The sequence below is a fragment of the Ovis aries genome, chromosome 3 (genome assembly GCF_016772045.2).
Source record: "Ovis aries strain OAR_USU_Benz2616 breed Rambouillet chromosome 3, ARS-UI_Ramb_v3.0, whole genome shotgun sequence".
Classification (NCBI taxonomy): Eukaryota; Metazoa; Chordata; class Mammalia; order Artiodactyla; family Bovidae; genus Ovis; species Ovis aries.
The window spans coordinates 101767705-101779791 of record NC_056056.1 but is presented as its reverse complement, the minus strand read 5'-3'; the positions used below and the strand labels follow the sequence as shown (position 1 = coordinate 101779791).

General features: G+C 46.1%; 1 protein-coding gene across 9 annotated transcripts in view; it reads right to left on the bottom strand.

The window, feature by feature from the left end:
• Window positions 1-12087, bottom strand: part of AFF3 (ALF transcription elongation factor 3) — a 628609-nt gene that overhangs the window by 40720 nt on the left and 575802 nt on the right. For all 9 annotated transcript variants that reach the window (XM_060412422.1, XM_042246414.2, XM_042246415.2 and 6 more), the window contains 2 exons: window positions 7058-7182; window positions 1257-1458 (listed from right to left, as the gene is read on the bottom strand). In XM_060412422.1, the coding sequence (XP_060268405.1) occupies window positions 1257-1458; window positions 7058-7182 (327 nt within the window). The remainder of the gene's footprint in view (window positions 1-1256; window positions 1459-7057; window positions 7183-12087) is intronic.

Genomic DNA, 12087 nt, shown 5'->3' with positions numbered 1-12087 from the left:
AATTATTTAAGATGTGTTTTAAAAAGGAACACTCTCTATCTGGGGAAAAATTTAAACATCCTTTTTTTTCCTCCCCCTGGAGATATAGATATATAAAGAGCAGCTACTGTGTGTGCTGATCATCTGGATCATAAAACACCCTGTCTTTGGTTAGGAGATTCAAATGGATTCCTCTGAAGTAATTAAAGTGGAGTGGAAATATGGGCTGATTTTACATGCGGATCAAGCCTCTTTGTTATGAGAGGCTCTAGGACTCTGGGCATTTCCTTTTTGGCACACAGAGTAGTAAATTACGGGTGTGTGTGAACCCTGGTCTAAGTGGCTCTCCACAGCTCGACTGTAAGCTTCCTGCAGGCAGAGACTGAATCTGTTAGGTTAGCAATGCACCTCAATTGCTTAGCAGAGTGCCTGGGACACAATAAGTACTTCCTTGATAAACACCTGTTCAGTGAAAGAAGGTAGAAATAAAGTCTATAATTGGTTAAAGATTCTCTGCACATCATAGTTGCTTGTAATAGAAAGCTCTAGAGGCAAAGAGAAGTTGTGCTTGGTTTAAAATTTGAATTGCTTGCTTTTTATTTCCGATTTTCCTAATATGACCTTCTCAGATTGTTGTATCCTAGAACTAAAGAGAACTGCTCTCAAATGAGGGTGCCTAAGAGGCTTAGTTTCCTGATCGTTCAGTAAGACTGTGGCTCTTGTTGGACCTTAACAACTTTTTTTTTGCTTCTTTGAGTCACTGGATAAAGCATAAAATGCTGCCTTCCCTGTTTGTTTGCAGAGTCCTATTGCCAAGTCTCATTTCTCCTTGCCTCATAAAGCCCTGCTGGTTTTGAGAAGCACAATGGGGAGAGTTTGAAATTAAATAAAGGACTTGGAGGATGCACAGTTCAGGGATGCCCACTCTTAAAGAGTATCCGTAAAGAGGGACTCACATGCAGTGAGTATCCACAGGGGTGGAGCTGGGTCCATGTGGGCCCATGGGGAAGGTGGGGCTGTTTCTTTTCAGAATGGAAAATGAGGTCCTCCAAAGAGGTTCCTAAGCAGAAGAGGCTTAAAATACCGCCTCTTTTTTTTTCTGCCACAGCCTCTGCAAGACGCAAAGGGCAGCTCTTGCTGGGTCTTCCCAGAGCAGCACTCAGGGCTGCCTTGAGGGGCCTTGAGCTGGAGTTTAGACCGAGCTGGGTTACAGGCAGAGTAAGGGCTGTGCTCGGTTTCATTTCTGTTTCAACTGGGACAGGAGGGCATCAACCTACCGTGAGGTCCGCGGCATGGCTCTGCAGCTGGCTCTCCGCCTTATGCTTTTTGTTGGAGGAGGTGGAAGTAAACAGACCGTTGCTGTTGGATTTGCTGGAGGAAGTTAAGTCCTCGCCGGAGAATTTGTGTTTAGATGCGTCGGAGAGGGGTGAGATGGGCGACCGGAGCATTTTTTCATTTTTATTTATTGGTATTGCCAAGCTGAGAAAGGAAGTCACAGTAATGGAATGTCACACACTCAGCACAGGGGAAGGAAATGTTTTATATATGACCCAAACCTCCCATTTAAAACCTGCTGGTAGGAAGATGTTTACTGGGAATTCTTGTGCCAGGAAACAATTTTATGGCATTAGGACCGTAAGAAACAACAAGCACATCTTGTTCATTGCTTCTTTACTTATTCTCCCAGAATTAAGAGTAATTCTGGAGCGAAACGACTAAGAATACTACTCTCACTTCCCAAGTTTTTCATCCAAGGATCTCAAAATACACAGCAAACCACTTACTGTTTTCCTAACAAGCGCAAGCAGCAGGTAATGGGAAACTCAATTAAATGATACACGAGAGCTCTACTTCCAAAAGGACTTTAGCTAACACCTGCTGCTGCTGCTGCTGCTGCTGCTGCAAGCCGCTTCAGTCGTGTCTGACTCTGTGCAACCCCATAGATGGCTGCCCACCAGGCTTCCTCGTCCCTGGGATTCTCCAGGGAAGAATACTGGAGTGGGTTGCCATTTCCTTCTCCAACGCATGAAAGTGAAAAGTGAAAGTGAAGTAGCTCAGTCGTGTCCCCATGGACTGCAGCCTACCAGGCTCCTCCGCTGTGGGATTTTTCCAGGCAAGAGTACTGGAGTGGGTTGCCATTGCCTTCTCCCTAATTATCACACGGAGAATAACACAATCACAGAACAATCAAGCATGAAGCTACCTTCCAATTGTTAGGCAACCAGGCATTGATCAGAATACAAAGAACTGAAACAGTCATTAGAAATGACATTTTCTGATTTCTAGTTCCTTATTTTACCTTCAAAACTATTGTCTATGTCTGAATATACATCCAAGTGGACCATCACAGAAGGGAGTCACTTCTATCTGGGTCTTTACAATGTATGTAATGTGGATAGGGCTCTCTCTATGACTTCAGGTGGAAACAAAAAGAGTAGGAAGACACATTAGCCCAAAATGAACTCAATCATTGCTAACTTGGGATGATTCTCCACCTGGCAGAGTCAGGCAATGTAAGGTAAATTCATTGGACAAAGAGTCATTTTTCCTGCATTTATGACTTCTTAATTGCATGTGTTGGCTATCACTGCAAACAAGCCATTAAGGTCACTTCTTATTTTTTAAGCAATATCCTTAGTTGGTGGTCACAGTGCAGAAATTACAAATGTAGGCCTCTAGAACAAATGAGAAACCAAGATGCTTAATGCTATGCAAACACATTTGTGTAGGGAGAGAATTTCTGATGACAGCTTTCTGGTTTAAAAAGCACTGTGCATCCAACGACTTAGAAGTGAGAAGCTGTGTTCTAGAAAACTGCCTTGGGCGAATCAGAAGTAGCTCAGCCAGTGAGGATGAAACACTGAAGCTGGAGATGGATGTTAATTGTCTGAATGTAATGGTTTCTCGACACATGAGTAAAGAAACCCTATTTCGAAGTCTCTATTATTTTACATACAGTACTCAGGTGGTGCTACAGTGGTAAAGAACCCACTTGCCAATGCTGGAGACACAAGAGACGCTGGTTTGATCCCTAGGTCGGGAAGATCCCCTGGAGGATAAAACGGCAACCCACTCCAGTATTACTGCCTGGAGATTTCCGTGGACAGAGGGGACTGGTGGGCTACAGTCCATAGGGTTGCAAAGAGTTGGACCCGGCTGAATTGATTTAGCACGCATGCACTCAGTTCAGTCCAGTCACTCAGTCGTGTCCGACTATTTGCAACCCCATGGACTGCAGCAAGTCAGGCTTCCCTGTCCACCACCAACTCCCAGAGCTTGCTCAGACTCATGTCCATTGAGTCAGTGATGCCATCCAACCATACCATTCTCTGTCGTCCCCTTGTCCTCCTGCCTTCAATCTTTCCCAGCATCAGGGTCTTTTCTAATGAGTCAGTTCTTTACATCAGGTGGCCAAAGTATTGGAGCTTCAGCTTCAGTATCAGTCCTTCCAATGAATATTCAGGACTGATTTCCTTTAGGATTGACTGGTTTGATTTCCTTGCAGTCCAAGGGACTCTCAAGGGTCTTCTCCCACACCACAGTTCAAAAGCACCAATTCTTCGGTGCTTAGCTTTCTTTATGGTCCAACTCTCACATCCATACATGACTACTGAAAAAACCATGGCTTTGACTATATGGACCTTTGTTGGCAAAGTAATTTCTCTGCTTTTTAATATGCCGTTTAGGTTGGTTATACTTTTCTTCCAAGGAGCAAATGTCTTTTAATTTCATGGCTGCAGTCACCATCTGCAGTGATTTTGGAGCCCAGGAAAATAAAATCTGTCACTGTTTCCATTGTTAAACCATCTACTTGCCATGAAGTGATGGGACTGGATGCCATGCTCTTAGTTTCTTGAATGTTGAGTTTTAAGGCATGTACTACATGATTTTATTTTATTTTTTAAAAGACTTTTTGATGTGGACCGTTTTAAAAGTCTTTATTGAATTCATTACAGTATCACTTCTGTTTTATGTGTTTTTTTTTTTCCCTGCCACAAAGCATGTGGGGTCTTAGCTCCCCAACCAGGGAAGGAACCCGCACCCCCTACATTGGGAAAGTGAAGTCTTAACTACTGGACTACCAGGGTTTTAAACATGATTTTAAACACTTGTAGGAAAGGAAATTATTACATTAAATATTGTCAAGCACATACAATCTTTTCTTCTTCATCATAAGTGTATCTATTGAAATTGACCAAAGTAATTTTGAAACATTCTTGGGATCATGTCTTTGGGACATGCGATTACCATATATATCGAATTATCTTATTACACTGGTACAGCTTGACAGAGGTAACCACAATTTCAGAAATACACAGACCACTTTTCCTAGAAAAATTCAAAGCTCGCTCATAGCGGCATTGAGTCCCTACTTAACATAAGTGAAACTATCAGAGCCAGTAGTCTCTGCCAAGCAAAGGGTCTGGAGCAGGAGTCCCTAACCTTTTTGGCATCGGGCCAGTTTCATGGAAGACTATTTTTTCATGAGCCAGGACCCAGAGCGGAAATGGTTTGGGGATGATTCAAGTGCATTACATTTAACTGTGTACTTTATTTCTATTATTATTACATCAACTCCATCTCAGATCTTCAGGCATTCAACCCTGAAGATTGAGGACCTCTGCTTTTATCCTGGGGTCCCTGAACTTGCATGGATAAGAAATTACATCTCCATTTTCATTAACCTCTCACTGAAACAGAACATTTCCTTTAATGACGAACGAAGGCAGGAAACCAGAGGAGTGGTCAGCAGGTGTACTGCTTGCAACATCTGTGACTGCGTCACCAGTGGAAATCACAGATATTTTCATGTCATATCAGTTGTTGCAGACATCTTCAAATATTATTTAGACTCATCACTGCCAGCAATTATAGCAGTTACTAGAGCCAGCAGACAGGCTATTCAATCACACATTTAAAAGACACTCTGGAGCTGCATTTTCTCCTTTCACATGTCCCCAATGTTTTGGGACACCATCTGCTGGGCACAGAGGACTGTGGGTTTGGCCAGCTTGTCTTTGCTGCTCCTCCTCACTCAGACCTTCCAGAGCCCTAGTCCTCCTTTCCCAAGGTGATTCTAACACTGCAGCCGCCTGTGCTCGGGTGCCCGGGCTCTCTAATTTCCTCTCCGGGTTTTAGTACTGCTCTACATCTTCTCCTAACCTTTTAGTTTACATTTTTATGTGTTGCACTGAAACATTAATCTCCCCTTAAAAATTCTATGTACACAGTCAGGGAGAGTGAAGAGTGTCTGAGCAGAGGGAAAGTGGTTTCTGAGCTGTGCTGTTTCTAAATGGAAAGAGCTTCTGTGACTGATGATGAGCTCCTCGCTTGTAATAAATATCAGGGGCCTTGCTTTGCCAGGAAGCCGTTTGTCATGGAGGGGAGTCAGCGCCATGCAGGTCCCCCTGGAACCCCTTTAAGGAGGGGCTGTTTCGCCTTGGAGACCCCGATCTTGTCTATCACCACAAATTCAGTCCATAGCCAGGATCTTTAGGTGTGTTTTATGAAGAGTCTGCTTATTACATCTGTGTGATAAGCTTAGTGTTCTCATGACTCTTAATTCAGTTTTTTGGGTCTCCCAGGTGGCGCTAGTGGTAAAGAACCTGCCCACCAATTCAGGAGATGTAAGAGACGTGGGTTCGATCCCTGAGTTGGGAAGATCCCCTGGAGGAGGCCATGACAATTCACTCCAGGATTCTTGCCTAGAAAATCCCATGGACAGAGGAGCCTGGTGGGCTACAGTCCATGGGGTCACACAGAGTCGGACACTGCTGAAGTGACTTAGCACACAGGTGGAATTCGGTTTTTAAATTTTCAGAGTGGAGGGTGCGTTTTTGAAAGGATAGAATGTGCTATAGCTGGTAACTGGTCTTTTGTTACAAAGAAGCACTGCTGGGGCACCCGGAACTGTGACAAGCAGCCCACGCCCAGGGTCCTGGTGAACCGTCTGTGTGCGCTTAGTCACTCAGTCATGTCCGACTCTTTGCGATCCCATGGACTGTAGCCCACCAGGCTCCTCTGTCCATGGGATTCTCCAGGCAAGAATACTGGAACAGGTTTCCATGCCCTCCTCCAGGGGATCTTCCCAGTTCAGGGATCAAACCCAGGTCTCCCTCATTGCAGGCAGATTTTATACTGTCTGAGTTACTAGGGAAGCTCAAGAATACTGGAGTGGGTACTAGCTATCCCTTCTCCAGGGGATCTTCCCAACCCAGGAATTGAACCAGCGTCTCCTGCGTGGCAGGAGGATTCTTTACCAGCTGAGCTACCAGGGAAGCCCTGTGTTAAACCAAGGGAATCAGGTCTGCAAGAGACAGGCTGGGACCCTGGGATCCTCTGCTTCAGTGCTTGCACCTGGACACATGTCTCCCATAGCAACAAAATACAAAGCAATCCTAAAGGACTCAGGGCTTCCCTGGTGGCTCAGACGGTAAAGGCATTGCAGAACCAGCGTTCGATCCCTGGGTTGGGAAGATCCTCTGGAGGAGGGCATGGCAACACATTTTAGTATTCTTGCCTGGAGAATCCCCATGGACAGAGATCTTGGTGGGCTACAGTCCATGGGGTCGCAAAGAGTTGGACTCGACTGAGCAACTAAGCACAGCCTAAGGGACTAAAAACAACTGTGAGCGTGTGCAGTTGGAGCAAATTATGAACAACAAGATACAAAAAGACCAAAAACCCAACTGCCAATTTTGAGGAACTGGGAGCAAAAGTGCACACAAGACCAACAAAGGGCATGGGCAGACCAAGTCCCCCTCCGGTGTGACCCCTGGACCCACAACTTCCTCCCTCACGTTTAAGGAATCGGCTTGCCCCCATCAGAGAGTGAGCAAGGGAAACTGTTACTTTTCCCTCACTCCTTCAAGCTGCAGCCTGAGCCCCAGCAAAGCCTTGGCTGAATTTCTCCTCTGGCCTCTTATCAATTTCTATTGATTAAGGAGTCCAAGAACCCTGGTCTGGACACCCAGAGCAGAGAAGTCATTAAAAAAAATCTACTCTGCCCCTGCAAACACGTGCCTCTCAGACCCAGGCATGCCTCCACCAACCCTTGCCTTTGCAGGAGGGCACATACCTGTTGATGTTCATGCTGCAGTGATTTGCAGACAAAGCGCTGCTGGCAGAGGCGGTCAGTCGCGAGGCGCTCTCCCTCTCTCCTGGGGCCTTCTTGGTCTCCCTGTAGTCGTCTTCGTTGTCGCACTGCATGGAAAGAAGCAAAAACCGATCAGCTTCGGACTTCGACGGATCACAGCGAGCTCCCATCCCACCAGCGCAGGGGCTTCTTTGGACAACGTCCTGAGCACCAACAGGATGGCAGCACTCTTGGCCCCGGCCTCGGTTCGCCGTCAGCTCCTCCTCGAACAAGGATGAAATCTGTCGTTTTGACTACTGACAGCTTATGAAAAAGTGTGACACCGGGATCAAACTGCAGGAGGGAATATTTTGAATGATGCAAACTTCTCAACCAATGGGCTGGATTCTACCCTCCAAAGAAGATCTGCTCTGGAGTCTCACTGGAGTTCAGCATCCCTTTCTTTGGCATTTCTTGGTACCCAAACAAGGTATAGCAAGCGATTTGTCCTGGGCTTAATGCTGTAGGAGCAGTGACAAGCTCAGGCTTTTCTTCTGAAATTCATGGCCTTGAAGGATCTTTTTATAAAACAGCAGTTCGACTGGATCGTTTCCACGGTTGTATTTAACTTTAGACGTGTAACAGGTGTGATGCAGGCCTCCCGGGTGGCACTAGTGGTAAAGAACCCGCCTGCCAATGCAGGAGACACAGGAGACTCAGGTTCGATCCCTGGGTTGGGGAGATCGCCTGGAGGAGGGCCTGGCAACCCACTCCAGGATTCTTGCCTGGAGAATCCCATGGACAGAGGAGCCTGGCGGGCTACAGTCCACAGGGCCGCAAAGAGACGCGACTGAAGCAACTTAGCACAGCACACACGCAGGGGCAATGCACGCGCACTCAACCAACTTCTATTTTTGCTGAGATTGCAGCAACACAGCAGAGAGACATTCAGGATTCTCAGCGTGTTTCCAGGAGACGGGCACTGGTACTGAAGATAGAAGGACTGTGACCTTCTCTTTCTAGCTGGGATGTCACACAGCCTCTGGAGGAAGGACCACAGATGCTCACGTTGAAACTATGCCCCATGGAGGGTCTGAGCCAAACCTCTGAACCCCCTAGTTTTGGCCCCAGGGCTCCGGCAGGGCTAGACTCTGCACCCTGGGCAGCCAGGTCTGCGATGTCCCACCTCCTACACCCAAAACTAGTGGTTTCACACCCCAGATGATGAGTAAGGAGCGCTGTGCAAATGTTCTTTCCCTTCTTTATGCATGTTCATCTATGTTTCAGTAGATTTCATGAGGAGAGCTGAGTGTCAGGCTTAGTGTAAGTGAAGTTTCATAAGTTAAACTTAAAAAGTCCATGAATAGTAAAATTACTTGCATATAGATTATGAATTATACATGTCTCTGTTTTTGCACATCTCTACTGACATATGCCTGTATAGCTATATGTATTTCCAATCTCTATATGTTTATCAATTTCTATCTCTGAAACACCTCTCTCTTTATATCAGCCTGTTCATTTATCCATCAATCTCCAGATGATGGATTGATTTACTCATTAATCAATTAATCACCTGGGAGTTGATGGATAAATGCATCTGACAAGTAATGAGGAGGGCAGGATATGCAGAGCAAAACAGAAGGAAAAGAGGGGCAGGTGTGTAGCGAGCTAACCCGTATTACTAAATTATATCATTTTAACCTAACAACATCCCTGTAAAGATGTCACCAGTTTACAGATGAAGAAACTGAAGTACACAGAAGGGAAGGTCACCTGATTGAGGTCACCTAGGAGGTCAGGGCTGAGTGCATGATTTGTGGGCTTCAGTGCAAAATGAAAAGGCTAGGCCCCATGTTCAAAAAGCTGGAGAAGATGCTTGCTGTCAGCCTTGGTGATGATTTTCTTGAATTTAATACCAAAAGCAAAAGCAAGAATAAACAAGTGGGACTATGTTAAACAAAAAAGCTTCTGCAAAACAAAGTGTAAGTCACTCAGTCACATCTGACTCTTTGTGACCCTGTGGACTATAAAGTCCATGGAATTCTCCAGGCCAGAATACTGGAGTGGGTAGCCATTCCCTTCTCCAGGGAATATTCTCAACTCAGGGATCGAACCCAAGTCTTCGGCACTGCAGGTAGATTCTTTACCAGCTGAGCCACCAGGGAAGCCTGCACAGCAAAGGAAACCATCAATAAAATGAAAAGGCAATCTACTGAATGTAAAAAAATATTTTCAAATAATATATCCGAGAAGGGGTTAATATTCAAAACACATAAAGAACACTTGCAATTCAGCAACAAAGAAACAAACAAAAAAATCTGACTGAAAAACAGGCGGAGGATTTGATTAAATATTTTTTCTAAAGAAGACATACAGATGGTCAACAGGCGCATGAAAAGATGCTCAGCATCACTAACCATCAGGGAAATGCAAATCAAAACCACAATGAGGTATCACCTCACACCTCTTAGAATGGCTGCCATCAAAAGACTAGAAATAATACACGTGTGAGGATGTGGCGAAAAAGGAACCCTAGTGCACTGTTGGTGCAACCGCCAAACAGTATGGAGGTTGCTCAAAAAATTAAAATAGAGTGACTACTTGATTCAGCGATCTCACTTCTGGGTATTAATCCAAAGAAAACTGAAACACTGATTTCAAAAGACCCCCACGTTCACTGCAGCATTATTTACAATGGCCAAGACAAGGAAACAGCGTGAATGGCTGTGGATGGATAAGGAAATTGTGGCGTAGGTATGTATACAACGGAAGAAGGGAGTCTTGCCATTTGCAACAACACGGATGGGCCTGGAGGGTGCTATGCAAAGCGAAATGAGTGGGATGTGTGTGTGCCAGTCACTCGGGCTCGTCCGATTCTTTGTGATGACAAAGATGACAAAGACCTTAGGATCTCACTTAAATGTAGAATCTGAAAACCAAAACCAAACCACTCTGGGGTGGAGAGAGGGGTATAAAATGAAGGGGTGAAGGAAATTTAAAAAGTACAAATCTCCAGTTATAAAATGAGTAAGTCACGTGGATGTAGGGCAACACTAATCAACAGCATGGTGAGTGTAGCTAAAAATACCCTGGCACACATTTGAAAGTAGCTAGGAGATCTTGACAGTTCTCACCAGGAGAAGAGATCTGTAATTATGTATAGTGATGGATGTTGGCTGGACTGATTGTGGTCATCATTTTGCAACACATGTAAACCAATATTGAATCATTATATTGTATAACTGAAAATAATATAATGTTATGTCAATTATACCTCAAAAAAAAAAAAAAAGCGGTTTAAGAGTAACATTATAAAGTGCTAAAGTCAGGAGCATTTTCCTGTCTTGAAACTGGTCTCTTAACCTGTCAGAGAAGTGTGTTTACTTGCTGCTTTACATTGTGCTCCTGGAAGCACGGGGATGCTTGGCACGTGCTGGTTCTCCCAAACGCCAGGAGTACTGGCCTGAGACCGGGCGCACGCACGCACGCACGCAGCCCAGCAAACGTCTTCTGCCACCTGCCAGCTGTGGGTCGCGGGGAGAGCAAGTGCAGTCAGGCACCACCCCTTCCCCAAGGCCAACTGGCAGTCTCTCCTGGGGGACCCCGCAGTCCCTGGATTGAGGGCGGGGAGGTGCTGATCCTGACCCCAACCCTCACTATGCCGGCGCCTTGGCTGGTGGACGGGGATGCAGAGAGGGGAGGCTGCGCCCGGCCAGGAGTGCACAGGGGCCACGGGGCAGGCAGAACCCATCCTGGGGAAATGTGGGGGGTGGGACCAAGCATGCTCTGTTGTCCCATCACCTTCACTTACAAAAGACAGATTCAAAGATAAAAGGAGGACTACACAAATCTCCAGCTGGTTTATTATTGGGAGACCCTATAGCCAGAGACCTGACTTCATTCCCAGCTCTGTCCTTTCTCACCTACATGACCCTAGGGCAAGTCACTTTAGGCTCCGTAAGCCTCAGTTTCCTCATCTGTAAAAGGGGTATGACAAGAACATTTGCCTCAAAAGTTGTAAGGATTTTATAAATGATTGGGGCTTCCCTGGTGGCTCAGAGGTTAAAGCGTCTGCCCACAATGCGGGAGACCTGGGTTCAATCCCTGGGTCGGGAAGATCCCTGGAGAAGGAAATGGCAACCCACTCCAGTATTCTTGCCTGGAGAACCCCCATGGACAGAGGAGCCTTAGTGGGCTACAGTCCACACGGTCGCAGAGTCGGACACGACTGAGCAAATTCACTTCACTTCAGCATCCCTCGTGGGGACATATACATGTGTTAACAGTTGTGAATGGTTTTGTCCCAAATCTGGGGCCGTCCATGAGGACTATAATCTTTCGTTTGTCGCCCACTGTGTTTCTCGCTGTGGTCCTAGTTACTTTTGAAGATGTAGTAACAGGAGGGGGTAAAGATTCTCAGAACTGGTTTTAAATTATGATTAAGTGATTCCTGCGCTCAAAAATTCTTCAAAAACATCTGAATGGCCAAGCGTGTGGGTCTACTTCTGCACCCGCATCCAGCTCTCCCTGCACTCGAGTCCCTGCCCGCCTCACTCTGTTCAGTCCCCCTCTGTTCAGCTGGCTTCCCAGCTTTGGCAGCGAATCCTCTGATTCCTCAAAAGTCCCTCCTGCTTGGGGCCCTGTTCCCAGCTCCTCTCCACCACAAAGTCCTTCTGCTTAATACCATGGGGAGCACCAGCCTATGGCTCCCATGCCACAGGCTGGAGGGTCCTGTTGCCCACGATCCCCACTGGTCACTTCCATATTCACGCCTCACCCTAGTCACAGCCTTACTCAACTCTATGAGGCAGCTGGCTTCTGAAGTCAAGGAATGACCCCACCTTTCCCAGCAAAGAATGGGGTTCACCTGTGTTTAGCTTTCCTCACTGGTCCAGCCTCTAGCTCATTCCCTGAAGACACTCAAGTGAAGATTTCCCAATTGCCTACTTCCACATGCAGTGGGACAGGCCTTCATTATCTATCACATGGGAATGATAGCTAGTCTTCCCACAGTGGGCAGTTCTAAGGAT